Source organism: Tachyglossus aculeatus, chromosome 12, assembly GCF_015852505.1.
Source record: "Tachyglossus aculeatus isolate mTacAcu1 chromosome 12, mTacAcu1.pri, whole genome shotgun sequence".
NCBI lineage: Eukaryota > Metazoa > Chordata > Mammalia > Monotremata > Tachyglossidae > Tachyglossus > Tachyglossus aculeatus.
This window is the reverse complement of record NC_052077.1, coordinates 5,930,013-5,957,061: the sequence shown is the minus strand read 5'-3', so window position 1 is coordinate 5,957,061 and position 27,049 is coordinate 5,930,013. Positions and strand designations below refer to the sequence as shown.

The 27,049-nt window shown below is 46.8% G+C and overlaps 1 protein-coding gene across 2 annotated transcripts in view; it reads right to left on the bottom strand.

The window, feature by feature from the left end:
- SEC24B (SEC24 homolog B, COPII coat complex component) overlaps window positions 1-27,049 on the bottom strand; it is a 109,484-nt gene that overhangs the window by 63,688 nt on the left and 18,747 nt on the right. Inside the window, exons 2-3 of one of the 2 annotated variants that reach the window (XM_038755099.1) lie at window positions 19,329-19,464; window positions 3,081-3,236 (exon numbers count right to left, since the gene is read on the bottom strand). In XM_038755099.1, coding sequence (XP_038611027.1) covers window positions 3,081-3,236; window positions 19,329-19,428 — 256 coding nt within the window. In that variant the 5' untranslated portion in view covers window positions 19,429-19,464. Of the gene's footprint in view, window positions 1-3,080; window positions 3,237-18,738; window positions 19,465-27,049 lie in introns of those variants that run through there. The other variant, XM_038755098.1, reaches the window with a different exon arrangement.

The following is a 27,049-nucleotide window of genomic DNA, read 5'->3' as shown; positions in this document are numbered from 1 at the left end:
AAGCCATGCTGGTTATGGGCAGGGAACGGTGTCTGCTAATTCTTTTTTATTGTAATAATAACTGTAGTGCTTGTTAAGTGCTTATTAGGTGCCAGGCACTGTACTAAGCACTGGGGTAGAGACAAGCAAATTGGGCTGGATGCATCCCCTGCCCCACGTGGGGCTCACAGTCTTAATCCTGATTTTACAGATGGGGTGACCGAAGCACCGAGATCTGAAGGGACTTGCCCGAGATCACACAGCAGGCAAGTGGCGGAGCCGGGACTACACCCTGGATCCGCTGACTCGCGGGCTCAGGGTCTTCAATCAATCAATCAATCATATTTATTGAGCGCTTACTGTGTGCAGAGCACTGTACTAAGCGCTTGGGAAGTACAAGTTGGCAACATATAGAGACAGTCCCTACCCAACAGTGGGCTCACAGTCTAAAAGGGGGAGACAGAGAACAAAACCGAACTAACAAAATAAAATAAATAGAATAGATATGTACAAGTAAAATAAATAAATAAATAGAGTAATAAATATGTACAAACATATATACATATATACAGGTGCTGTGGGGAAGGGAAGGAGGTAAGATGGGGGGATGGAGAGGGGTCTTTCCACTAGGCCACACTGTTTCTGCTTATGCTTCTGTTTAAGCCCTTCGGGGGATTTCCTCTAGGAGACCATTTTTGGGGGGCTGCTTAGTGAAAACCATCTTTCTGTTGCCCAGACACCACCACCCAAGGAAATAAATAAAACTGATCTTCGGGGAACAAATCCCTTATGATAGTGGCCTGCCTAACTTCAAGATTTCAAAAAGATTTTTGAGGTGATACTAGAGAATCTCTCCTTTCTGCTCTGGGACTCCATTTGGCCTCAGACACTAAAAGGAGGAGAGAAGCCCAGTGAATACTTCTCTGAGCCTCAGTTACCTCACCTGTAAAATGGGGATTAAGACTGTAAGCCCCGTGTGGGACAGGGACTGTGTCCAAGCTGATGAGCCTGCATCTATCCCAGCGCCTGGCACATAGTAAGCGCTTAACAAATACCGTTAAAGAAAATAAATCAACAAGCAATCCCAACCACACCAGGATGACTAGCAGAGCAGTTCCCTTCACCAAGCAGAAAGCATCTCCTCCAGCCAAAAAACGAAAACCGCCTTCTCCCCACCTAAAAAACAATCCTTTTTCCTAAATGATCTTCTCAAGTGACTTTTACGGACAAGTCAGAGCCGTCGTTCCTGGCCAAGAATGCTTTTCCTGTACAGGCAGGTTTAGTGAAATGGAAAAGGACCAAAAGGCTGTGTTCTTTTCCCATTGGAACTGGAGGTGAGGGTAATTTTCAGAACGAGGCAGGATGGTCAACGAGGAAAGGGGATTAGAAAGAACAATGGGAAGAAGGAAAATGGAAAGTGACTGAAATAGGCACCGATGTGACAGGAGAAAACGAGAGAAAGATGGGTGACATGCAGATCATCAGTCTAGTTCCAAGACAGACACACCGACTGCCTTCTGTTTAAGCTCTTTATGTACGTTTCTCTAGACCGCATTGGTTATGGGTGTTGTTAAACGCTTACTATGTGTCAAACACTGTCCTAAGCACTGGGGCAGATTGTGAGCTCGTTGTGGGCAGGAATGTATCTGTTATACTTTATTCTCCCAAGCGCTTAGTACAACGCCTTGCACACAGTAAGAGCTCAATAAATATGACAATGAATGATTAGGTAGGTACAAGTTCATTAGGTCGGACAAAGTCCCTGTCCCGCCTGGGTCTCACAGGAAGTAGGAAGGAGGACAGGTATTTAATTCCCACTTTACCGTTGAGGAAACTGAGGCATGGAGAAGTGAAGTGACTTGCCCAGGGTCACCCTGGAGGCAACTGGCAGAGGTGGGATGAGAACCCAGTCCTCCAACTGCCAGGCCCATGCTTTCTCTCAGGCCATGCTGCTTCTCCCTCCCTCTCCCAGGTGCTTTACCTGTTACTGTCTACAAAATGACCTGGGCAAAACCCTGATCTCTTTTCGGATGCAGAGACCTGGGCTTTTTTCCCCAATATCTTACCCCATTTTCAGAGCTACCTGGGTTTCTTCCCTGGTCTGCCCGACATTCATTTCCAGGTGCGAGCCCCCCAAGGGACAGTGACCATGTCTAATTCCCACTTGGGGATTCTCTCCCAGCATTTTTTCTACAGTGCTCTGCCCATAGAAAGCGCCTAATAAATCCAATCACTACTTAAATTGAGGCAGGAAAACTGAAGATTGACCTAGTACTAGAAGTTTGTTGAAATGAGTGGAAAAAAAAAAATATGACACTCGCAGTTTGGACCCAACACTCACGTTTCCTGGCTCGAGTTCCAAGAGTTTAAACCACACAGATGGATCCTGGTCACGGGGCTTGGCCTTCGCTAAGAAACTGAGGGTCTGCAGGAGAAGTCAACTTGCTGACGCTACAGAGCAACGCTAAACTATTCGGCAGAGAAAGCTCTTTTGGTAGGACTCTTCGATGGCAACTGGATTTTGCAGGGAAGTGTTTAAAGGGAGCGGGAGAGAGGCCGGGCCTGGATCCCAGAGGCATTCCCTCATCGGCTGCCATCTCCCTGTCCGATGATACCTCCTCCCCCTCTTCAAGACTGTGAGCCCCGTGAGGGACAACAGACTGTGTCCAATCAGATCATCTGATATGACTGCCTCGTATCTATCCCAGCGCTTAGTACAGTGTGTAGCGCATAGTAAGTGCTTAACAAATACCACCGTTACCACTATTATTATTATATGACAAGGGACAAGTGCGGATTCTGAGCCTGCCACAGCCGATCTGTGAAATGACGCTGCGCTCCAAAATAATGAGTTGGCCAGAAATGAGAGCGCAAAGACTTCATTGCTTCCTGTGGACCGTCACCCCAGATGTGTACATAATTCTGAGCTGCCTGTTACGAAATCAGGGTAGAGTAACACAGGACGAGTTTTAGCCTGCTCAGCCTCTGCACCCACGGGACAATTTTGCTCGCTGATGACTACAGCAAGGGCGATCGGGTGGCTTTAGAAGTTGGGTCTGGCAGAAGGTCTCAACAGCGCAGCGGCTAAACTTCTCAGATACCTTCTTGTACCGCTGGATCCGACGGATGCGAAACCGGGGCCCTGGGCCGGGTCGGCTGCTGCCCCGGAGCTGCCTGGGGTTTCCCTGACGAGGAGGCTGGGCAGGTGTTCGGCCGTTGAACGCTTTGGTTTGTGGGGCGGGATGGAGAACCTGCGACTGAAGAGAAGACCAGCTTTTACCCACAACGGTCAGGCTCAGACGGCCTAGGGAGGTTGACGACGTTTCTTAAAGAGCAGAAGTAGAAACAGAGAATAAGAATGATGGCATTAGTCAAACACTTACTATGTGCCAAGCACTGTTCTAAGGGCTGGGGTAGGTACACGGTAATCAGGTTGTCCCACGTGGGGCTCAGAGTCTTCATCCCCATTTTGCAGATGAGGTAACCGAGGCACAGCGAAGTGGCTTGCCCAAGGTCACACAGCAGATGAGTGGCGGAGCCGAAACTAGAACCCAAGTCCTCTGACTCCCAAACCCGTGCTCTTTCCACTAAGCCACGCTGCTTCTGGGCAGAGAAGCCTGAACGGGAGTGGTGGAATTGAGGCTTTAGATTTCCCATCCTCACCCTTTCAGAAGAAATGTTAGGGAAAAAAATGTGCGAACAATAATGTGTGCTTTTATTGTGCTTTCCCAAGCGCTTAGTACTTGCTCTGCACATAGAAAGCGCTCAAATACCACTGATATCACAATAATAATAATAACTGTGCTATTTGTTAAGCACATACTATGTGCCAGGCACTGTACGAAGCGCTGGGGTGGATATAAGCAATATAAGCAAATCGGGCTGGACACAGTCCCTGTTCAATGTGGGACTCGCAGTCTCAATCCCCATTTTACGGAGAGGTGAAGTAACTTGCCCAAGGTCACACTGCAGGGATGAGACAGACATTCATATAAATAAGTGACAGATTTGTACAGAAGTGCTGTGGGGCTGGGAGGGGGGCGAGAACAGAGGAGCAAGTCAGGGCGAAGAAGAAGGGAGTAGGAGAAGAAGAAAGGAGGGGCTTAGTCTGGGAAGATACATAAGAAAACCAGGATCTTTAGGAAGTTCCATATCTAGAAATAAATCACCCTTATTCCAGAGTTTTGAGAAGCCTGAACAGCTATTTTTCATATTCTGACGACTTGACACCTGTCCACGTGTTTTGTTTTGTTGTCTGTCTCCCCCTTCTAGACTGTGAGCCCGTTGTTGGGTAGGGACCGTCTCTATACGTTGCCAACTTGTACTTCCCAAGCGCTTAGTACAGTGCTCTGCACACAGTAAGCGCTCAATAAATACGACAATGAATGAATGAGAGAAAAGCAAATACTTTAGACTATTCTTTGGCCTTCGATGATTTTACCAGGGTTGAATCTCTAGAGGACTGTGGCAGGGCTGAACACTGAATAAAATTGGGTGAACCCAGAGCTCTTTATTAGATAAATAAGGGTCCCTGGGGTTACTTCAATGTCTCAGGGGGGCTACGGCCTCTTTGCCGCCTCTGCTGAGCTTGCTGCTTCCATCAGCCCTGCAACAATCAGAACTCCTGGAGACTTGGAAGCCATGAGGGTGAAGAAGAAAAACCACTTTGCCTGCCGCCACCACCATCAACTTCATCGCCAAGACCGCTGGCAGCTCTCTAGAGTCTGTCATTCATTCAATCGTATTTATTGAGCGCTTACTGTGCGCAGAGCACTGTACTAAGCACTTGGGAAGTATAAGTCGGCAAGGTATAGAGAGTGTCCCTACCCAACAACAGGCTCACAGTTTAGAAGGGGGAGACAGACAACAAAGCAAAACAGGTAGACGGGTGTCAAAGTCGTCAGAACAAATAGAATTAAAGCTATATGCACATCATTAGCAAAATAAATAGAATAGTAAATATATACAAGCAAAATAGAGTAATAAATCTGACAAATATAGAAGTGCCCCCCCAGTTCTAGAGCCACATGCCCCGAGGATTTTCTTAGGGGAAGTTGTAGAAAAAAGAAGTCCGTCTTCTCTAACAATAATAATAATTATAATAATAATAACGATGGCATTTGTTAAGTGCTTACTATGTGCACAGCACTGTTCTAAGCGCTGGGGGGGATACAAGGTGATCAGGTTGCCCCACGTGGGCTTCACAGTCTTAATCCCCCATTTTACAGATGAGGTAACAGGCTCAGAGAAGTTAATTGACTTGCTCTATTACTCTATTTTACTTGTACATATCTATTCTATTTATTTTATTTTGTTAATATGTTTGGTTTTGTTCTCTGTCTCCCCCTTCTAGACTGTGAGCCCACTGTTGGGTAGGGACCGTCTCTATATGTTGCCAACTTGTACTTCCCAAGCGCTTAGTACAGTGCTCTGCACACAGTAAGCGCTCAATAAATACGATAGATGGATTGATTGATTGATTGCCTTGTCTCCTCCCCAGCGCTTGGAACAGTGCTTTGCACATAGTAAGTGCTTAACAAATGCCATTACTATTATTATTACTATTATTATTATTTATTATTATTATTACCCACCCTTGATGACCAAACAGATGTTCTCAAAACCACCCACTCTAATGAACCCAACTCTCTCGCTCCCCTAACCCTTCATCGCTCGTTCCCCTCTCCATCCCCCCATCTTACCTCCTTCCCTTCCCCACAGCACCTGTATATATGTATATATCTTTGTACATATTTATTACTCTATTTTTATTTATTTATTTTACTTCTACATATCTATTCTATTTATTTTATTTTGTCAGTACGTTTGGTTTTGTTCTCTGTCTCCCCCTTTTAGACTGTGAGCCCACTGTTGGGTAGGGACCGTCTCTATATGTTGCCAACTTATACTTCCCAAGCGCTTAGTATAGTGCTCTGCACACAGTAAGCGCTCAATAAATACGATTGATTGATTGATTGATTGCTCAAGGTCACACAGCAGACATGTGGCGGAGTCGGGATATTTGTCAAGCACTGTGCTAAGCGCTGGTGTAGATACAAGCTCATCAGGTCCCAACATGGGGTTCGCAATCTAATTAGGAGGGAGAACAGATCTGGAATCCCCACACAGGCTGAGGAAACTGAGGCACAGAGAAGTGACTTATCCGAGGTCAACCGGCGGAGAAAGGATTAGGACCCAGAATCTCTGCCACCCAGGCACGTGCGCTTTCCATTAGGCCACGCTGCCGGCTCTGTTTTGAAGAGGGAGAGGGCAGAGAAAGCGGGGAGGAGCCCGGTGGGAGAAGAGGAGAGGGGTGTGCGGAGAGGCTGGGGGAAGTGTGAGCCTTGAGGTGAAACCCAGAGCCTGCGGGTTACAGTTTCCAAAAAGGATGGACTGATCCGGGCCCAACAACTCATCCCAATCCTGCCTACTCATCTGTGTCACTTCAAACATTTAGATGTCACTTCGGAGCTGCCTGCATGACTGAGTCCTTTAAAAATAAAAAATAATGGTATCTGTTAAGCTCTTACTACGTGCCAGACACTGTACTAAGCGCTGGGTTGGATGCAGGCAAGTCAGGTTGGACACAGACCCCGTCCCACTTGGGGCTCACAGTCTCACTCCCCAGTTTACAGATGAGGGAACTGAGACCCGGAGAAGTGAAGGGACTTGCCCAGGGTCATGCAGCAGACAAGTGGCAGAGCCAAGATTAGAACCCACGACCTTCTGACTCGCAGACCTGTGCTGCTTAAGATTAGTAGTTATTCAGTCATTCCCGTGCGCAGAGCACTAGATTAAACACTGGGAAATTATGAGAGGACCAAATTCAAAAAGAAAAAAAAGTCAAGAAAAGACCCTTGGAAGCTCGTTTATCCTACTTTTAGAGGGCAATGCTGGAAGAGGCTTTTCACTTTCTAGAGCTGAGACTGAATCGATATTCTTTTTTTTTGTTTTAATGGGAAGGAGAGCGACTGAAATTCTTAATGGACAGAATTAAAAGTTACCATCAGCCAAACTTGATCCCACAAGCAGCTTGAGTAACTGCCACAAAGATGAGATACGGACTTAAACTGTGATTTAAGACAAGCAGAGAACAAAGCTTGCCAAGAACATTTGAGGAAATACTCATCTTCAACTCGCTTAACCTCGACAAGTTGGTTTGGTTTCAACTAGACCTGAGGAGGGGCGGGGGGGGACCCGATTTGTATCGACTCTATCGCTGAAACACGAAAAATGTGACATTTAAACTTTTGGATCGGAGGAAACAGTTGTGGGACACAGGCGTATAATCACTTAGGCGGCTCCAGGAAATCCGGGAGCATTTGGCCCGAGAGCCTAAGTGCAAAGATTTGCACAAAGGTGAGATTAGCACTAAGCACAAAGAGAAACATCGTGACATACTGAATACACCATGGGCCTGAGCGCAGAGGACTTGGTTCTAATCCCGGCTCCGTCATGTGTCTGCTGTTTGACCTTAGACAAGTCACTTCACTTCTCTGGGCTCCGTTCCCCCATCTGAAAAAATGGGGATGAAGACTGTGAGCCCCATGAGAGACATGGACCGTGTCCAACCTTGATTATCTTGTATCTACGCCAGTGCTTAGTACAGGGTCCGGCACACAGTTAGCACTTAAATACCACCTTGAAAAAATGACTAAGAATCTCATAGGGGAGACTGAACCTCAGACTGCACAAGCGCAGAAGACTTTTTCAAAATAAAGATACTTTGGGTATAAAAAGTCACAGCCTTGGTTTTGCTAATCAGTCAGTTAAGGGTATTTCCTGAGCGCTTACTGTGTGCAGTAAGAGGTTTTTTTATGGTATTTGTTAAGCACTTACTAGACTGTAAGCTCATTTTGGGTAGGGAACTTGTCTGCTAATTCTGTTGAATTGTACTCTCCCAAGTACGTCAATCCGTGAATCAGATTTATTGAGCGCTTATTCATTCTGACTCATTCAATCGTATTTATTGAGCGCTTAACTGTGGGCACAGCACTGTACTAAGCGCTTGGAAGAGTACAATACAATAAGCAGACACATTCCCTGCCCACAATGAGCTTACAGTCTAGAGGATGCTATTTTACTTTGTGACACTTTAGAAGACAAGGCTAAAATCAATCAATCGTATTGATTGAGCGCTTACTGTGTGCAGAGCATGTACTAAGCGCTTGGGAAGTACAAGTTGGCAACCTATAGAGACGGTCACTACCCAACAGTGGGCTCACAGTCTAGAAGAACAGTCTAAAACTAACGCCATTAGTAATAGTAATGTTATAAGTGCAATGCACTGACCTAAACACCTGGGGAAAATACAATATAAGCAAGCACAAGATATGTCCACTGCCCACAAGGAGCTTAAACTCTAATAGGGGAAGGCAAACAAAACTATCTTCAAGCAGTGGAATACAACTTGAATGTTCAATCAAATATACCTATACGCACATGTGGAGTGGGTGGGTATAAATAAGTATAGAGGCAGGTAGTAGTTTGATATGATTTGGGGTACTGATAAAATCTTTCCTTCCCCAAGCGCTCAATAAATACGATTGAATGAATGAATGAGCCCCCCCACCCCCCCGCCTCACCTCCTTCCCCTCCCCACAGCACCTGTATATATATATATATATATATATGTGTTTGAACGTATTTGTTACTCAATTTATTTATTTTATTTCTACATATTCTATTTATTTTACCTTGTTAATATGTTTTGTTTTGTTGTCTGTCTCCCCCTTCTAGACTGTGAGCCCGCTGTTGGGTAGGGACGGTCTCTATATGTTGCCAACTTGTACTTCCCAAGCGCTTAGTACAATGCTCTGCACACAGTAAGCGCTCAATAAATACGAATGAATGAATGAACTAATTTATACAGCTTTGAAGGGGGGTGGGGGCTGAGTTTTGGAAGATTTGGCGGGGGTGTGTTCCAGGCTGGCCGACATCAGGGGCAAGAAGTCTTAGGTGAGAAAGTTGAGCTTGGGGTTCAGTTAAGAGGTGGGCAGGGTTGTAGTACCACTAGATAAAGCGGAGAAAATTGACTGTAATAGCAAGGAATTTCTGTCTGAAGCGAAGGAAACCTGGAAACAGCGAAGGATTTTGTAGGGAGGGGATGCGTGTGCTGAATGTCGTTTTAGGAAGGGGTCTTTGCGGCAGCATGGAATACAGAGGGACGGGGAAGAGAGATGGAAGGTGACCTGCCAGAGGAATGGATACACAATAGACTAAATGTTGCCAATTTGTACTTCCCAAGCGCTTAGTACAGTGCTCTGCACATAGTAAGCACTCAATAAATACGATTGATGATGATAATTGTGCCGACGAGTTTTCGAACCAGGTGTTGACTCCTTGGGTAGAGAGGAATGAGTGGATCTGCTAACTGCTTTTGTGGAAGAATCAAGTAACACACTCTGGGGGAAGTCGGGGAGAGGGTGTCGACCAAGATAGGGAAGTACACTGGATTTTAGCATCTTACTCTAGACACTAATAAAAGATCCAGCCCTATTTTGGAATTTCACTAAATCAACGTCGATAAAAGAAACGGAAAAGGCAACAACAAGATATAACATACAAGATACAACAGAAGGCAACAAAAAGCTTACTGTATGGACCCCCAAATTAACCAAAGATAGAAAGACATTCTCCTGACTGCTCCACTTTTACTCTCCCCTCCCTCATAGTCTATAGAAAAGCTGTATTTCCTAATCTATCAATCAACAGTATTTGAGTGGTTACTCTGTGTCAGGGAGGGGAGGGTATCCCAAGTTAATTGACACATTTCCTGCCCTCAAGGGGCTTACAATCCAGTGAGGGAGACACAGACAAGAACGTCCTAGGCAGGAGGAAGCAACAGAGTGTAAAAATATGCAAAAGGGCTACATGTAAACTCACTAATATGTACACAGGCACTTTGCTTCACCAAGAAATGCAACCTTCAAGACTTGACCTCAACTCTCATCTCTTTGCTCCACTCAGGGATCCAAAGCTGATTCTCCCACTGACATGCTATTCCAGGTGCACGGACCTTTATTTTATTATATATATATATATTTTTTTTTGGCTTTACTTCCTTTCGATGAAATTCCCAGATTTTACAAAGAGTTCCCTCTGTTTAACTTTTGGATCATTCAGATGCAACAAAACTTCTGGTTCTCAAATGTTTGGGGGCAAATCTATTTTCAGTTCTACAGTACTTCAGGTATAGAGAGGGAAGAAGATAGGGGCCAAGCACTTAGTAAAGTGCTCTGCAATCTATCAATCAGTGATATTTATTGAGAGCTTCCTGTATGCAGAGCACTGTACTACGTAATAATAATATTAACTGCAGCATTTGTTAAGCACTATGTGCCAGGCACTGCCTTAAGTACTGGGATGGATACAAGCAAATTGGGTTAGACACAGTCCCTGTCCCACTTGGGGCTCACAGTCTTCATTCCCATTTTACAGATGAGGTAACTGAGGCAACAGAGAAGTGAAGGGACTTGCCCAAGATCACACAGCTGACAAATGGAGGCCGGAATTAGAAGCCCTGTCCCTCTGACTTCCAAGCCCGTGCTCCATCTACTAGGCCACGCTGCTTCCCAGTGTCGGGAACAGAAGAAGTTCTTTCTCCCGCCAGCATTTCTGAGAAGGGAGGCAGGGTATATTTCCACCAACGCAGACTTATAAGGGGCAGAAATAAATCCCAGTTCTTCTCCAGAAATGGCTCAACCCTTTTCCGACTGCTTCTCACCCACTTTTCTTCTTTGTGGTTCTGAATGCCCCAAAATTCAGAAAAAGTTTAACAAAATGAAAAGTGAAAATGAAGGCCAAAACCCTGCGCATATCTCTACAACACTGGCATCGTTAGCTAAGATAGTAGATGAGTTATGGGAGTTATGCGTGTACTTGAAAGCAGCACCATGGCCTAGTGGAAAGAGCATGAGCCCGGAACCTGGGTTCTAATCCTGCTCCACACTCATCTGTTGTGTGACCTAGAGCAAGTCACTTCACCTCTCTGTGCCTCAGTTTCCTCACCGGTAAAATGGGGATGCTATACCTTTCCTCCTAGACTGTGAGTCCCATGAGGGGGAGGGAAGGTTTCCGTCCTGATGATCTCGTATCTAGCCCAGCGCTCAGAACAGTACTTGGCAAAAAGTGCTTAATAGCGTAATAATAATAATAATGAACTTTGGGTAGGAAAGTAGTTGTGAAGGGTCTGTCTGTGTTTAGGAGGGTGGGGAAAATAATAATGTTGTCATTTGTTAAGCGCTTGCTATGTGCAAAGCACTGTTCTAAGCGCCGGGGGGATACAAAGTGATCAGGTTGTCCCATGTGGGGTTCACAGTCTTAATCCCCATTTTACAGATGAGGTAATTGAGGCTCATAGAAGTTAAGTGACTCGCCCAAGGTCACACAGCAGACATGTGGCAGAGCCAGGATTCGAACCCATGACCTCTGACTCCAAAGCCCGTGCTCTTTCCACTGAACCACGCTGCTTCTCCAAGGGCTTCCCAGTAGAGACGAGCAAATGTTTATGTGCTTCACTAGTGACGGGTTTTCAATTTCAGCAGCCCCTTGGGAAAGCGATAGCATTCAGCCAAATCAACATCAATTTGACACAAATTCCCAGGTTCTATACAAACGTCCTTGCGTCCTCGTGCCCCTGCAAGGCGATGCCACCAAACCAAGCTCTCCAGACTCCTAAAAACCCACCGGCCCCGGGGGGTTTGGGGCCCTTAATACCTGACCTTAATACCTTCGGAAATCCCAGGGAGTCGCTCCGGTGAGCCAAGACGGCGTGCTTGCGGTTTCATCTCTGACGCTCGACACGGTTCCAAATCACACGCCTGAGCCCATCTGCGGCGCTAAGCAAATACCCTGAGCCCCCTCCAAGGGAAAGGAGGATGAGAACGTCCGACTGGAGAGGAACTTTGCTGTGAACCAGGAGGTAGGCATTAACTGTACTAAAGAATAAAACAAACCTCAAGGGCTAAAAGGTGGGGCTTCCCACGAGGCTACGACCTTTCCGAACTGTTTTATCGAGAAGCGGTGTGACCTAGTGGATACAGCACAGGCCTGGCCATTGGACATCCTGGACTCTAATCCCGGCACCGCTGCCTGTCTGCTGCGTGACCCTGGGCAAGTCACTTCACTTCCTCTGTGCCTCAGTTACCTTATCAGGAAAACGGGGGTGAAGACCGTGAGCCCCACGTAGGATCTCGACTGCGTCCAACCTGATCAAGTTGGATCTAATCCAGCACTTAGTATGGTGCCTGGCGCATAGTAAGGGCTTAACAAACAGCACCATAGGCAAGAGAATTTTTGAACTCAGTCACCAAGGGTCAGACTGCCCACATCTCCTTTTAGACTGTGAGCCCACTGTTGGGTAGGGACTGTCTCTATATGTTGCCAATTTGTACTTCCCAAGCGCTTAGTACAGTGCTCTGCACATAGTAAGCACTCAATAAATATGATTGATGATGATGATGATCTCATCACTCTCCCAGGTAAGGCGACAGAGACCAAGGAACATTAGAAGTTTGCTCGTTCATTCATTCAATCGTTATTTATTGAGCGCTTACTGCATGCAGAGTGCTGTACTGAGCACTTGGAAAGTACAATACAGCAATAAAGAGCGATAATCCCTGCCCACAACGGGCTCACATGACCGGGGTCCCAAAATATCTTTTAGTTTCAAATATTTCGGGCTTGCAAAGTTCAATCTCTTAGCTTAGCTACTGGATAAAAGCCTTCAGAGGTGGTCATAGGCTAGACGGGAGGCAGGATGCCCTGGGGATCAGGGCCTGTCTCTACATTAAAATCCTCGTCCCTTTCCCCACTTAGTTCAGCACTTTGCACGGAGGAAGTGCTTAAGAAATACAAGAAATATTGGCCAGAATTAAACAGGAGGAACGTGGGCCCAGAACTGAGAGTGTTACACACACACTGATGTAAAGTGCTGAGGTGACAGGGAGTTTTGGAGACAAGCTGTGGTATTGGTGAATCAGTCGGGGGTATTTATTGAGCACTTACTGTCTGCAGAGTACTGAGCTGATTGCTTGGGAAAGTACAGAGGTGAAACAATCCTTTACCACAACCAGGTCTAGACTGTGAGCCCGTTGTTGGGTAGGGACCGTCTCTATACGTTGCCAACTTGTACTTCCCAAGCGCTTAGTACAGTGCTCTGCACACAGTAAGCGCTCAATAAACAGCCCCATGGCACTTTTAATAATAATGATAATGGTACTTATTAAGCACTTACTATGTGCCAAGCACTGGTCTAAGCACTGGGGTAGATATAAGTTAATCAGGTTGGACGCAGTCCCTGTCCCATGTGGGGCTCACACTCTTATCCCCATTTTTTACAGATGAGGTAACTGGCACGGAGGGGTTAAGTGACTTGCCCAAGGTCACAAAGCAGGCATGAGGCGGAGGCGGGACTAGAACCCAGGTCCTTCTGACTCCCACGATCCGTAACATATGCATTTCTATTACTGTCTGTCTCCCCCCCCCACCCCAGACTGTAAGCTCATTGTGGGCAGGGAATGTGACTGTTTATTGCTCTATTGTACTCTCCCAAGCACTTAGTACTGTGCTCTGCCCACAGAAAGCGCTCAATAAATACCATTAAGGTATCAATAAAGAAAGGTCAACACAACAAATACACAAAAAACCCATTTAGGACTTGGAGACTTAAAAATCAATCAATCAGCGGTATTTATTGAGCAGAGCCCTGAACTAAGCACTTGGGAGAGAACAATTACGACAGACTTGGCAGATACATTCCCTGCCCATAATGAACTTAATAATGAAGGCGGGGCACCTGAACGGCAGATGGAGGGGGGGATGTTTGCATTTATAAAGGATTTAATTTACAGGAAGAGAAAGGAAGTCAACATCCTGTGATTAATCCAGGTAACAAGGAGGAAACTGGTCCTTAGGAAAAACAGGGCCTAAACTGCCAAAGGGGAATGGATAACTGGGGGAATGTCAGTCAGTATGTTTGGTTTTGTTCTCTGTTACCCCTTTTAGACTGTGAGCCCACTGTTGGGTAGGGACTGTCTCTATATGTTGCCAACTTGAACTTCCCAAGCGCTCAGTACAGTGCTCTGCACACAGTAAGCGCTCAATAAATACGATTGATGATGATGATGATGAACAGAGGGACCTTACGGGTGGTTCCTTGGCAACTCCGTGAAACCCTTGCCCCAGAAAGCAGCATGGACAATGGGACACAGCATGGGCCTTGGTGCCAGGCAGATCTGGCTTCTAATCCCAGCTCCGCCACTCATCTGCTGTGTGACCTTGGCTCCGTCACTTCACGTCTCTGGGCCTCAGCTCCCTCATCCGTAAAACGGGGATTAAGACCGTGAGCCCCGTGTGGGACAGGGACTGTACGCTGAACCTGATTAGCCTGTATCTATCAGTACAGTGCCTGGCACGTAGTAAGCACTTGGCAGCACAGACCTAGTCGTCCTAAGGGCCTGGGTTCTAGTCCTGCCACTGGTCTGCTGTGTGATCTTGGGCACTTCTCTGGGCCTCAGTTCCCTCATCAGGAAAATGGGGATTGAGACTGTGACACATGGATAGTGTCCAACCCAGTAAGCTTGTATCTACCCCTGCGTTTGGTACGGTGCCCATTAGAAAAAAAAAAAGCCACAAAACTGCACAAATCCTCCACATCCTCCTGAATTTAGCTCTGTATTATAGTTAAATTCCTCAAGGGCAGGAACCTGGTTCTGCTGTTTTTTGTCCTCTCATCCTTTCGTCTTCCGTCCTCTGGGCTGTTAGCTCATTAGGGGCAGGGAACTGTCTGCTAATTATGTTGCATTGTCCTCTCTCAAGCGCTTAGTACAGTGCCCTGCCCACCGTAAGCACTCAGCAAATACCAATAATTGCCTTGGGGATTCCCCACAGGGCCTTGGAAATCGCTCTGCAGCACGGCTTAGTGGCTACAGCATAGGCCCGGGAGTCAGAAGGTCATGGGTTCTAATCCCGCCCTCCACCACTTGTCTGGTGTGTGACCTTGGGCAAGTCACTTCACTTCTCTGGGCCTCAGATACCTCATCTGGAAAATGGAGATTGAGACTGTGAGCCCCACATGGGACAGGGACTGTGTCCACCTCAATTTGCTTGTATCCACGCCAGCGCTTAGTATGGTGCCTGGCATGTAGTGAGCGCTAAACAAACACCATCATTATTATTATTATTATTATTATTATTATATGCGGGGCCCTCAAACAGAACTGAACGAGGCAATGATCACAAACTTCAAATCGTCTGCATCCCTCCCCGACCCTGCAGGCAGCTGACAGAAAAATGATCGCACTCCCGCTTTCGCCCCCCCTCAAGATTTATTTTCACTAAATGCCTGGGTGATGCTGAAGACATGAGTTTCTACTACAACTGCAAGATTTTAACGAGCCTGACACGATGCCAGCGGATTTGTAAGGAAGGCCCGAAACAGCCAGTTTAGGTGAACAAATAAACAAGCTACATGAGCGGTCTTCACCCGGAGAACTGTTGTTTACATTCTTAATTTCTGCCTTGACAGAAGATTGAGCTCAAGGGGAGAGACGTTGGATGCTGAAAAATGAAGCTGGCAGAGCACCATTACACTGTTTGCTTTACGCACACGTTCCTGCAGGTTTTCACATTAATTCAGATAGAGGACTATTTAATCAATCTATAATTCGGGGCACTTAACACAACATTGAGAATGTCACCCTCTCCCCAAATCTCCGTTCGTTTTCCAATGCCCAGAGCACCACCAGAAAGACGAAGAAAGCAGAGGCAAGTCTCCATCCTCTCCTTTCCCACTCTATTTTCCTTTATATACCCTGGATAAATCATTCAGCACACACATCTGACGCAATGTCAAACTCAATCCATCAAGTGTGTTTTTTGAACGCTTAGTACGAGCACAGCACTAGACTAAGCGCTTGGGAGATTACAATACAGCAAAGTTGGTGGCCATGCTCCCTGCCCACAGTGGCTTACAGTCTAGAGGAAGGCGCTTACTAATCACCACGACGTCGATTACGGCACACGTGGTCCTGGAAAATAACAGTGTTCACGACACCACCTCCCGCGCTCTGAAACCATGAGCAGGGCCGCTTTGCGGGCTGTGCAATTTCTACCCATCGCCCTCACTGTGGAGAGCTCCCCAAATAATAAACGCTTCCAAAAATGGGAAGCCTAGTGGAAAGAGGATGGGCCTGGGAATCAGAGGGCCTAGATTCTAACCCCAGCTCCACCACATGTCCGCTGTGTGACCTTGGGCAAATCACTTCAATTTTCCGTGCCTCCGTTCCCCCATCCGTCAAATGGGGATTGAGACTGCGAGCCCCATGTGGGACAGGGACTGTGTCCAACCTGATTACCTTGTTTCTACCCCCAGCGCTTAACATAGTGCCTGGCACATGGTAAGCACTTATTATAATAATAATAGTGATGATAATAATGATAATAATAATAACAATGATGATAAACAAGTCTGCTGAACTAGGTTTTAAAATTAGGGTACCCCGAGGCTCTTTTCTAATGTGACCCACATCACCACAGCCTGGCAAGACTGCAGGAACCTCCTATTCCTTCCCACCCTGCCTAAATAGGGTGCAAAGCCTGGGTTTGGCAGGGGAGAAGGGGAGCTTACCAAAATACACACCACCATCCCTTCTCCTGTCTGCTCCTGGCCCACGGTGCAGAGCCAAAGGCAAAGTTGCGTTCTGATTCCCCCCCACCGACATCAAAAAGAAGAAAAAAACAACCCATGTTCCAGTGCTCTATTTTGAATGCTACCTAGAACAAATTTCCATAGCAAAATAGAGCAATCTCCTAACAGGCCAGCACTTGGGGAGAGGCCCCAGGAAACTCACAGCAAATTTTAAATCATTAAATCATTTAATGATTAAATCATTAAAACATCCCAGCGTCACCTGGCTGGCGGGACTAGTAAAAGTAGTGCTTAGAACAGTGCATGGCACGTAGTCAGCACTTAAATACCATAATTATTATTATTATTTATTAAGTGCTATGTGCAGAGCGCTGTACTAAGCGATGGGAACGAAACAGCTGGGAACGAAGTGGGAATCAGACACAGTCCCCGTCCTTAGAGGGGCTGACAGGGAATCAGGCGATTACAATTACTCTAGACTGCAAGCTCGTTGTGGCATTGTATTCTCCCAAGCGCTTAGTACAGTGCTCTGCACACAGTAGGTGCTCAATAAACACGATTGAATCAATGCATTCCTCTCCCCAGATTCAAAGTCCTATTAAAGCTTCCTCTCCTCCAAGAGGTCTTCCCTGACGAAGCCCTTCTTCCCTCTTCTCCCCCTCCCTTCTGCGTCACCCGGACTTCCTCCCTTCATTTACGCTCCCCTCCCAGCCCCAAAGCCCGAGGTGAGAGGGCGAAAGTCCTAATCCTGGCTCTGCCACTTGGCTGCTGTGTGACCCTGGGCAAGTCGCTTCACTTCTCTGCGCCTCAGTCACCTCATCTGCCAAATGGGCATTAAAGGCTGTGAGTCCCCTGTGGGACAGGGACAGTGCTTAGTACACTGTTCAGGGCAGAGAGCCTGCCTCTACCCGTACTGGAGACAAACCGAGGCCGGCTGGCTCGACCAGAACACTTAGTGGACTTCAACATAAGTCCTCAACCTTTCCCTTGGTATTTTGGCTACAGGGGATGGCGGATTTGGGGACCATTTTTGTGTCTCTCTGAACACAGTGCGATGCAGGGTGGGAAGGAATGCAAGGGAGCACGTATGTGGTGCTGAAAATCACAACACGGGTTTTCCTTTAGGAGGGATTCTGCCGCCACGGGGTTACAGGAGAAATGGGAGTCAGTCATACTTATTGAGAGCTTACTGCACGCAGAGCACTACACTAAGCGCTCAGGAGTATAATAGAACAATAACAATACAACGGACACGTTCTCTGCCCATAGTGAGCTTGCAGTCTAGAAGGGGAGACAGACATTACTAGAAATTCCCTGTACTACGTGCTTGGAAGAGCGCAATATAACAATAAACAGACACAGTCCCTGCCCACAATGAGCTGTAAGTGTAGAGGGGAAGAGGGACATTAATAGAAAAAAATTCCCTGTACTAAGTGCTTGGAAGAGTACAGCAGCATAATAAACAGATACAATCTGTGCCCGCAATGGGCTTAAAGTCTGGAGGATTTACAGTCTAGAGGGTGGAAAATGACGGTCCGGAATGGGTCAAGAGAGTTTTCGACCTTAATTATAATAATAATAATGACAATAACAATAATAATGATGGTATTTGTTAAGTGCTTAGTATGTGCAAAGCACTGTTCTAAGCGCTGGGGAGGTTACAAGGTGATCAGGTTGTCCCACGGGGGGCTCATGGTTTTAATCCCCATTTTACAGATGAGGTAACTGAGGCACCGAGAAGTGAAGCGACTTGCCCAAACTCACACAGCTGACAGTTGGCGGAGCTGGGATTTGAACCCACGACCTCTGACTCCAGAGCCCGGCTCTTTCCACTGAGCCACGCTGCTTCTCAAATGATGGCATCTGTTAAGCGCTTACTGCGTGCAACGCTGGGGAGGATGCAAGGTGACCGGGTTGTCCCACGTGGGGCTCACGGTCTTCATCCCCATTTTACAGATGAGGTAACCGAGGCACAGAGAAGTTGAGTGACTTGCCCAAGGTCACACAGCTGACAATTGGCGGAGAGGGATTTGAACCCATGACCGCTGGCTCCCAAGCCTGTGCTCTTTCCACTGAGCCACGCCGCTTCTCTTGGTCCGGGGACGTACCTGTACTTGAAGGGTTGCCTGCGGCAACCGTGGATCCCGTGTGGTTTCGGAGGAGGTTTTCCTGGGAGGACTGACCGCCCGAAGCCGGCCATGACGCCGCGCCGGACCCCAGGGGCCTCGGCGGCGATGGGTGGGCAACCGCGGCAGTCGGTGGAGGGGCGACCGCTGGAAATGAATTCTCCGGCAGCTGCCTGGTCAGCGAGGCGCCCCGTGAGGTAAACCCCGGCCCGTACGGATTTCCGGGAGGAACGGGAGGGTACGGGACGCCGGGATGAGCCGCTCCGGAGACGGCAGGTTGGCCGGAAGAGCTGGGGAATCCCTGAGGGGCCACGGCCGGGGTGGCGGAGTACGCGGCCGGGCCGCCGTAATGATTGCCAGGAGCGGGGTACGGATGGGGGGCACTCGCCCGTAAGTGGGCCGGAGTCGCCACCGCCACCCCGGGGGCGGGGAGACCCCCGCCGTACGCCGGCCGGGACCCCAACGCCGCATTCATGGCGCCGGACCCCACGGGGTGAGGGGGAGGAGGATGAGGAGCCGCCACGTGCTGGGTGGGCGCCGTGTAGCGGGCCGAATAGTAGTCGGGAACGTACTGGCCGTCCGGCTGCAGGGGACCGGCTTTCCTGGCCATCTGGGAGGAGGACGGTCCTGGGGGCGGAGCGGCGGCGGCGGAGTTGGGAGGATGGAATCCATACCCAGGGGCCGACGGCAGCGGGTTCAGTCCTGGACCTGGAAAACGGGAGAAAATATTAGAAAAGGATGTTAGAAGCCATCGAAGCGGCAGGGCGTAGCGGAGCCCGTTGTTGGGTAGGGACCGTCTCTATTTGTTGCCAACTTGGACTTCCCAAGCGCTTGGTACAGTGCTATACACATAGTAAGCGCTCAATAAACACGATGGAATGAATGAATGATTGAGCACGGGCCCGGGAGTCGGAAGATCCCGGGTTCTCACTCCGGCTCCGCCGCTTGTCTGTCGTGTGACGTTGGGCAGGTCACTTCACTTCTCTGGGCCTCAGTTACCTCAGTCGTAAAATGGGGATTGAGACTGTAAGCCCCGGGGGGACGGGGACTGTGTCCAACCTGATGAGCTTGTATCCACCCCAGTGCTTAGTACAGTGCCTGGCACATAGTTAAGTGCCTAACAAATACCATCATGATTATTATTATTGGAGGAAGATTCATTCACTCAAACATATTCATTGGGTGCACACACTGTACTAGGCGCTTGGGAGAGTAAGAAAGAACAGACACATTCCCCGCCCACAAAGACATTATTATCAATTAAGAAATTATTTATATTTATAAATAGAAAGGAAGAGCCAAGGGGCGATGGACTGATTCATTTCTTCTTTCCCGACTCCCGTCTCCATCACCCTGGCACTTGGATTTGTACCTTTCATTCGCCTCATCCTCTGCCCCACGGCACTTATGTATAAAGGCCTAGTTTATTTTTTGTAATAATGTTAACTGTGGTATTTTTAAGCGCTTACTATTTTCCAAGCACTGTACTAAGCTCCATTTTTCCAATTTTTCTGCAGTGTTATCTGGAAGCAATATCATCATCACTGTATTGAACACTTACTGTGCACAGAGCCCTGTACTAAGCACTTGGAAGAGTAAAATACACTAGAATTGGTAAACACATTCCCTGCCTACAATGAGCTTACCGTATAGAGGGGGAGACGGATGTTAACAAAAATAATTTAGAATATATTCATCTCTTCTGGATCAATATTTTTCATAAAAAGAACAAGGATGGACAAATCAGAGCCCTCTAAACATGAGCTGTTTTTCCCCAGAGAAAAGGGAAATCCACTTAAATGACAGACATGGGTATTACTGGATGTGTTACCCTGCTCTCTGAAAGAAAGGCATCGATGTTCATTAGCAAACTGTGTTTAAGACAAGTCATTTTAAATGGCCTCTGGTTTCCTACAATCTTATCTGGAGCATCCACGTCGCTTGATCTGGAAGCAAGGAAATAAACAGCATGTCCAAATTCCCAGAAGTCATTCTTCTAAAAATAACTAAAATATTTAACTGTGATAGATTACCAGCAGAGACTAACCCACCAGACCCTATTTACTTTTAGAAACATAAAAGAAACACTGACATTTCTATGGAAAAAAACAAACAAACCGACCTTCCAGTATTTCATTCAGCATCTCCCTTCAAAACATTCAGCATTCTCTAACTGGGACTGAGATGTGCAAATCTGCAATTTGTGAAAATGGAATTTGATCACTGCCATTCCTCGGCTGTCAATAACTAAATACTTCCAAAAATGCCAAAAGGGGACTCACTTTTACATTTTACATTTTGTTCATTTTGTCCCCTGGCCCCCAAATCCAATAGAAAGTATTTCAGCAGAGAGTTCCAGGGTCCGGATAGAGAAAAATCAGGGTCAAGATCCTTATTCTTTATTTAGGACCGAGCCAAAAATACACACTCCTTCCTTGACCAATTTACTATTTTCTTTCCAGAGACAGCTTTCCTTGCTTTCTCCCAGAGCATGTTCGCAAGCCTCTTTTTCTATTTACGGTACCATTTCCTTTTCTACACAACAGAAATTGAGTGTTTCATCCTGTTCTCAGATGAATACGCACTCCCCTCTCCCAGTTCTGAACAGAGAAAGTACGAATGTCTAGGACCAGCAATCATGATTACCTCATGTATAATTCCGGGACAACGCTTTAAATTGAGAAAATAAGGATGATAAGGTGATTCACTCAAGCAGGGAAATAAACATGATGTCATGACGCCCAAGAGTAGCAGCGTAGACCACGAGCAAGCCACTTTACTTCTCTGTGCCTCAGTTACCTCATCTGGATAATGGGGATTGATTGTGAGCCCCATATGGGACTGTGTCCAACCTAATTAGCTTGTGTCTACTATAAAAATAATGTAAGCTCATTTGGGGCGGGGAATGTGCCCGTTATTTTGTTTCATACGCTCTCAGGCGCTTAGTACAGTGCTCTGCACAAAGTAAGCGCTCAAAAAACATGACTGATTGGTTGATAATAATGTTGCTACTTGTTGAGTGCTTACTATGTCCCAAGCACTGTATGAAGTGCAGGGGTGGATAATCGAGTAGGACACAGTTCCTGCTCAGCGTGGGTGGACAGTTTAAGTAGGAGGGAGAGTGGGTACTGACTGCCCACTTTACGGATGAGGAAACTGAGACCCACGGATATGGAGTGACTTGCCCGAGGTCACGCGGCAGAGCCGAGATTCAAACTCAGGCCCTCCACCTCTTGGCCCGTGCTCCTTCCACTAGGCAAAGCTCGTTGTGGATAAGGGAGTGTGTCTGTTAAGTGCTTAGTACAGACACAGTAAGCGCTCAGTAAATACAGCTGAATGAATGAAAGCAATGGGTGATGGTGGACTACGGCTGGGACCAGGCCTTGGGTTTCTCCCTCGGGTTAGTTGCCCTCCAGCCTGAATGCGGGGAAATGAACTACAATGGCTTTTAGTGGGGGGGTTTTGTTTGTTTTTCACGGTATTTGTTATGTGCTTATTATGAAGCAGCAGTGGCTTAGTGGAAAGACCAGGGCTTGGGAGTCAGAGGTCATGGGTTCTAATCCAGACTCCGCCGCTTGTCAGCTGTGTGACTTTGGGCAGATCACTTAACTTCTCTGTGCCTCGGATACCTCATCTGTAAAATGGGGACGAAGACTGTGAGCTCCACGTGGGACGACCTGATTACCTTCTATCTACCCCAGCGCTTAGAACAGTGCTTGGCACATAGTAAGCGCTTAATACCAACGTTATTATTATTATTATCAAACACTGTTGGAAGCGCTGGGATAGAGGCAAGTTAAACAGTCGGACAAAGAGGACTTCCCCACCTATTTCCTCTTCTCCCACTCCCTTTTGAGTCACCCCTGCACTTGTATTTGCACGCTTTATTCACCCCTCCCTCAGCCCCACGGCACTTACATACATTTCCTTTATTTATTTCTATTAATGGGTCTCCCCGTCTTGCCAGTAAGCTCTTTATGGGCAAGGAACGCGTCTACCAACTTTGTTATATTGAATTCTCCCAAGAGCAGAGTACAGCGCTCTACACACGGCGAGCGCTCAAAAAATACAATTGCTTGCAATTATTTCCCTGTGTCTCCCGGGAACCCCACCTCCCGCGCCAATTAATCAAGGGTATGTAAGTGCTCAATAAATACCACCCATTGCAATACCAGTAATTGATTTACTGAGCACTTAATGTGTGCAAAACACTGTACTAAGCGCTTAGGAAAGTACAATATGTATACACAGTAGAATTGGTAGGCATGAACCCTGCCCAAAAGGAGCTTAATCTCTAGAGGAAGACATTACAACAAATTACAGATAGAGGAAAACATACCATCTGAGGAGTCCGTGATCTAAACCCGAAAAGGGCAACCAGGAAAAGACTTTCCCAGCTCCAATTCTCCAGCACCCAATGCTTTCCTCGCTTTCAATCAATCAATCAATGGTATTTATTGAGCACTTATTTTGTGCAGAGCACTGTACTAAGTGCTTGGGAGGGCACAATGAAACAGAATCAGTGGACACAATCTCTGCCCTTAATGAGCTTACAGTCCTGAGAGGGCGTTAGACATTACTGTAAATAATTTATAATGTATCATTTTAAAGATATGTACTTAAGTGTTTTGGGGTTGGGGCATATAGCAAATATCCAAAGGTCACAGATCCAAGCGCACAGATGACGCAGGTTAGCTCCTTATGGCAAAAAAATCAAACTAGCGTCATCACGGCCAAACCAATGAGCTTTAAAGGTGAAACGGGGGATAAATTTAGAAATGTCAAAAAGTACCATTTGCGTTAACTCTCATCCAGCCTTAATCCCTTTCTGGGTCAAAGCAGCTCTCCGTGCACTGTTACGGAGTAGACCGTACTAGTGAAAAGTTATTAAAAATCTGACAGCAGAAGGGTCGCACGCTAATTAAAACAAGCCAACCCCAATGTTTCAAAGACTCTGCCCCGTTATCAGCTCATACGCCTGTGATCTCGGAAAAGAGGTCAGAAATTCCAGAACCCAGTTCCTTCCTTTCTTATTCTACTCATTTATTCTCCATGATTGTGCTGATCTCAAATTCCATCTGCCTGAAAGGAGAACAGAATTACCGGTGCCGCTCGGTGCTGACGTCAGGTCCCCTGAAATTTTAGCTCCTGAAATTATCTACCAATATTTCATTCATTCATTCAATCGTATTTATTGAGTGCTTACTGTGTGCACAGCACTGTACTAAGCGCTTGGGAAGTACAAGTTGGCAACATATAGAGATGGTCCCTACCCAACAGCGGGCTCAATATATGAAGCCCCCTTTTAAATAATGCAAAAAAAACAGAAACAAAAAACTGAGCCCACTGTTGGGTAGGGACCGTCTCTATATGTTGCCAACTTGTACTTCCCAAGCGCTTAGTACAGTGCTCTGCATACAGTAAGTGCTCAATAAATACGATTGATTGATTGACTGAGTGATTAAAAGAAGTCATTTTGAACAGAACCACGAACATCCCCACGATACTAGGGGATCAAGAAGATTTGAACGACCGATCAAAGACCAAGTCACATATAAAAACCTAGCCTTGGTTATCTGCAACATAGACCCCAAAAATGAGGATGGAGATCATATCTTTTTCCACATTCTCTCCTGGAATTCAATCATTGTATAATATTGAGCGCTTACTGGGTGCAGAGCATTGTACTGAGCGCTTGGGAGAGTACGACAGAAGAATTAACAGATACATTCCTCACCCGCAACAAGCTTACTGTATTATGCCTCTCAAGGGGCATAAGGAAAAAGGAAAAATCCCAGCTCACGGACCCTGGCTAGAGCGAGTCTCAATCTTTCTTCCGATCTGGTGGTTGCCACTCTGGGAGAAGCCAATTCAATCCATAGACGCTTGGGTGTCAGCAGCCGTCCTTGAGGGCTGGTAAAAACCGTGAAATGCCCCTACTAAAATTGGGCATAAATGAGCCTAACCTTCCTTGGAGAACAACGATCTAAAAAGGGGGCAGAGAACAGGACTGCCGACCGGGCTCTGTGGATTCCTTCGCAGGAGAAAGGCTCTCCTCGATGACTTCAAGGGCTCTGGAGCAAAACGCCATTCATGAATCCTAAAAGCCAGCCGCTGCTTAATCGCCAGAACCCTACCGAAGCAAGGCGGGCTGAGTCGTCAGAAATGAATAGGCAGACCACCACACGGCAACGAAAAGCAGGATAAACACACAATTCCACCAAAATCTGCCAACGTTTTGGAAGGATTCACGCTAGACTCCAATGAACGTACCACGTATCAGACATAAATGTTATCCACCACCCCCTAGCCTTGGAAGCACCCTGTAAATAGGATTCTGGGACACCGCCCACTCAAAACTTGGGGTTAATAATAATTGTGGTATTTGCGAAGCACTTACCACGTGCCAGGCACTGCACTTGGACACAAGCAAATCGGACTGGTCACAGTCCCCGTCCCACGTGGGGCTCACGGTCTCAATCCCCATTTTACAAATGAGGTCGGTGAGGTCCAGAGAAGTGAAGCGACTTGCCCAAGGTCACACAGCAGACAAGTGGCATGTCACTTGACTCCGGATTTTGTGGAAAGACTGGTTATTTCTGACCCCCTTCACCAACACGCACCTCTTTCTGTTCTTAAAACCACTGCGGATACGGTACTGTCCACCATTCCCCCAACCCACGGCCGCTACCTGCAAAATCTCCTTCCACCTTTGCCCCGCAGTGACGATCAGGTATCTTAAGTGAGTGTGACCTTGCAGAAGCAGTGTGGCTCGGTGGAAAAGAGCCCGGGGTTTGGAGTCAGAGGTCATGGGTTCAAATTCCGGCTCCACCAACCGCCACCTGTGTGAATTTGGGCAAGCCGCTTAACTTCTCTGCGCCTCAGTTACCTCATCTGTAAAATGGGGATTAAAACTGTGAGCCCCCCCCCCGTGGGACAACCTGATCACCTTGTAACCTCCCCAGCGCTTAGAACAGTGCTTTGCACATAGTAAGCACTTAACAAATACCAGCATCATCCAGTGGGGTGAAGGTGGTGAGGTGGAGAGGGGAACTGGTAAGGAGAAAAAGAGAGAGATGTGGGAGAAATAACAGAAAGGTGTCTCCCTCAGAGCAGAATCCTATAATGAACACAGCGACCAAGGAATGTGTCTGTTTATTATTGTACTGGACTCCTCCAAGTAATCAATCAATCAATCAATCGCATTTATTGAGCGCTTACTATGTGCAGAGCACTGTACTAAGCGCTTGGGAAGTACAAATTGGCAACACATAAGGTGCTCTGCACCCAATAAGCACTCAATAAATACGACAATGCTTGAACCAGGAAAATGCACTCCATAGTACTTACTGAGTACCTACCTTGTGTGAAGCTCTATATTAAACTTTCAGGAGAATAAAGTAAAACTAGTAGCCATGATCTCTGCCCTCAAGGTGTTTATAATCTAGCAGGGCAGACTGACATTAAAATAATTTATGGATAGGAGGAAAGAATACAGCACAAAGAGAGAAGTGCTGCCCAAGCAGTGGAGATTCAGCGCCACAACCTATTCATTTTTCAGGATTTCTAAAATGTGCATTCTTGGCTGCAGTTTGCCAGGAGTAGGACTTGACCATCAGACTGCACTTTTGGATGCTAAGATCGATCAATCAATGCTATTTATTGAGCGTTTACTGGGTGTAGCCCGTTCTAAGCACTTGTAAGAATACTAAACCACAGTCAATAGACATGTTCCCTATTCTACAACGAGCTACAGTCTAGAGATCTACCCGATATGGGGGTGGGGGGATGTTTCGGGGAAAAAAAAAAGAATGCAGGTAACAGGCACTATATCATGGGGGAAAGAAATGGTGATTACTTAGTGAAGACCCAAGAGGTATGCGTGAATTTACATAGGCACAAATTAGGTACCAAGACAGGGACATTATCACCATGGTGACATCTTTCCAAGAAGGTCTGATCCTTCCGTTTTGCTGGAATCAGAGATGCTCTGATTAGATGGATTTAGACGCTCCGAGGACTCCTGTCATTGGGAAAACCGCAGGAGCCCCCGAGTTGAAAGGTTTCTTAAACCTCACACAAACTGCTCAGGGTATGATCTAATTTTATTTCCATTTTCCGGTACTGTGTTGAATTTTTCTAGTAAAGTGATCCTTGCGTTATCTCATCCCTGCTTGTACTACTGACTGCTAAATAATAATGATATTAATAATGATGGCATTTATTAAGCACTTACTATGTGTAAAGCACTGTTACAAGGTGATCAGGTTGTCCCACGTGGGGCTCACAGTCT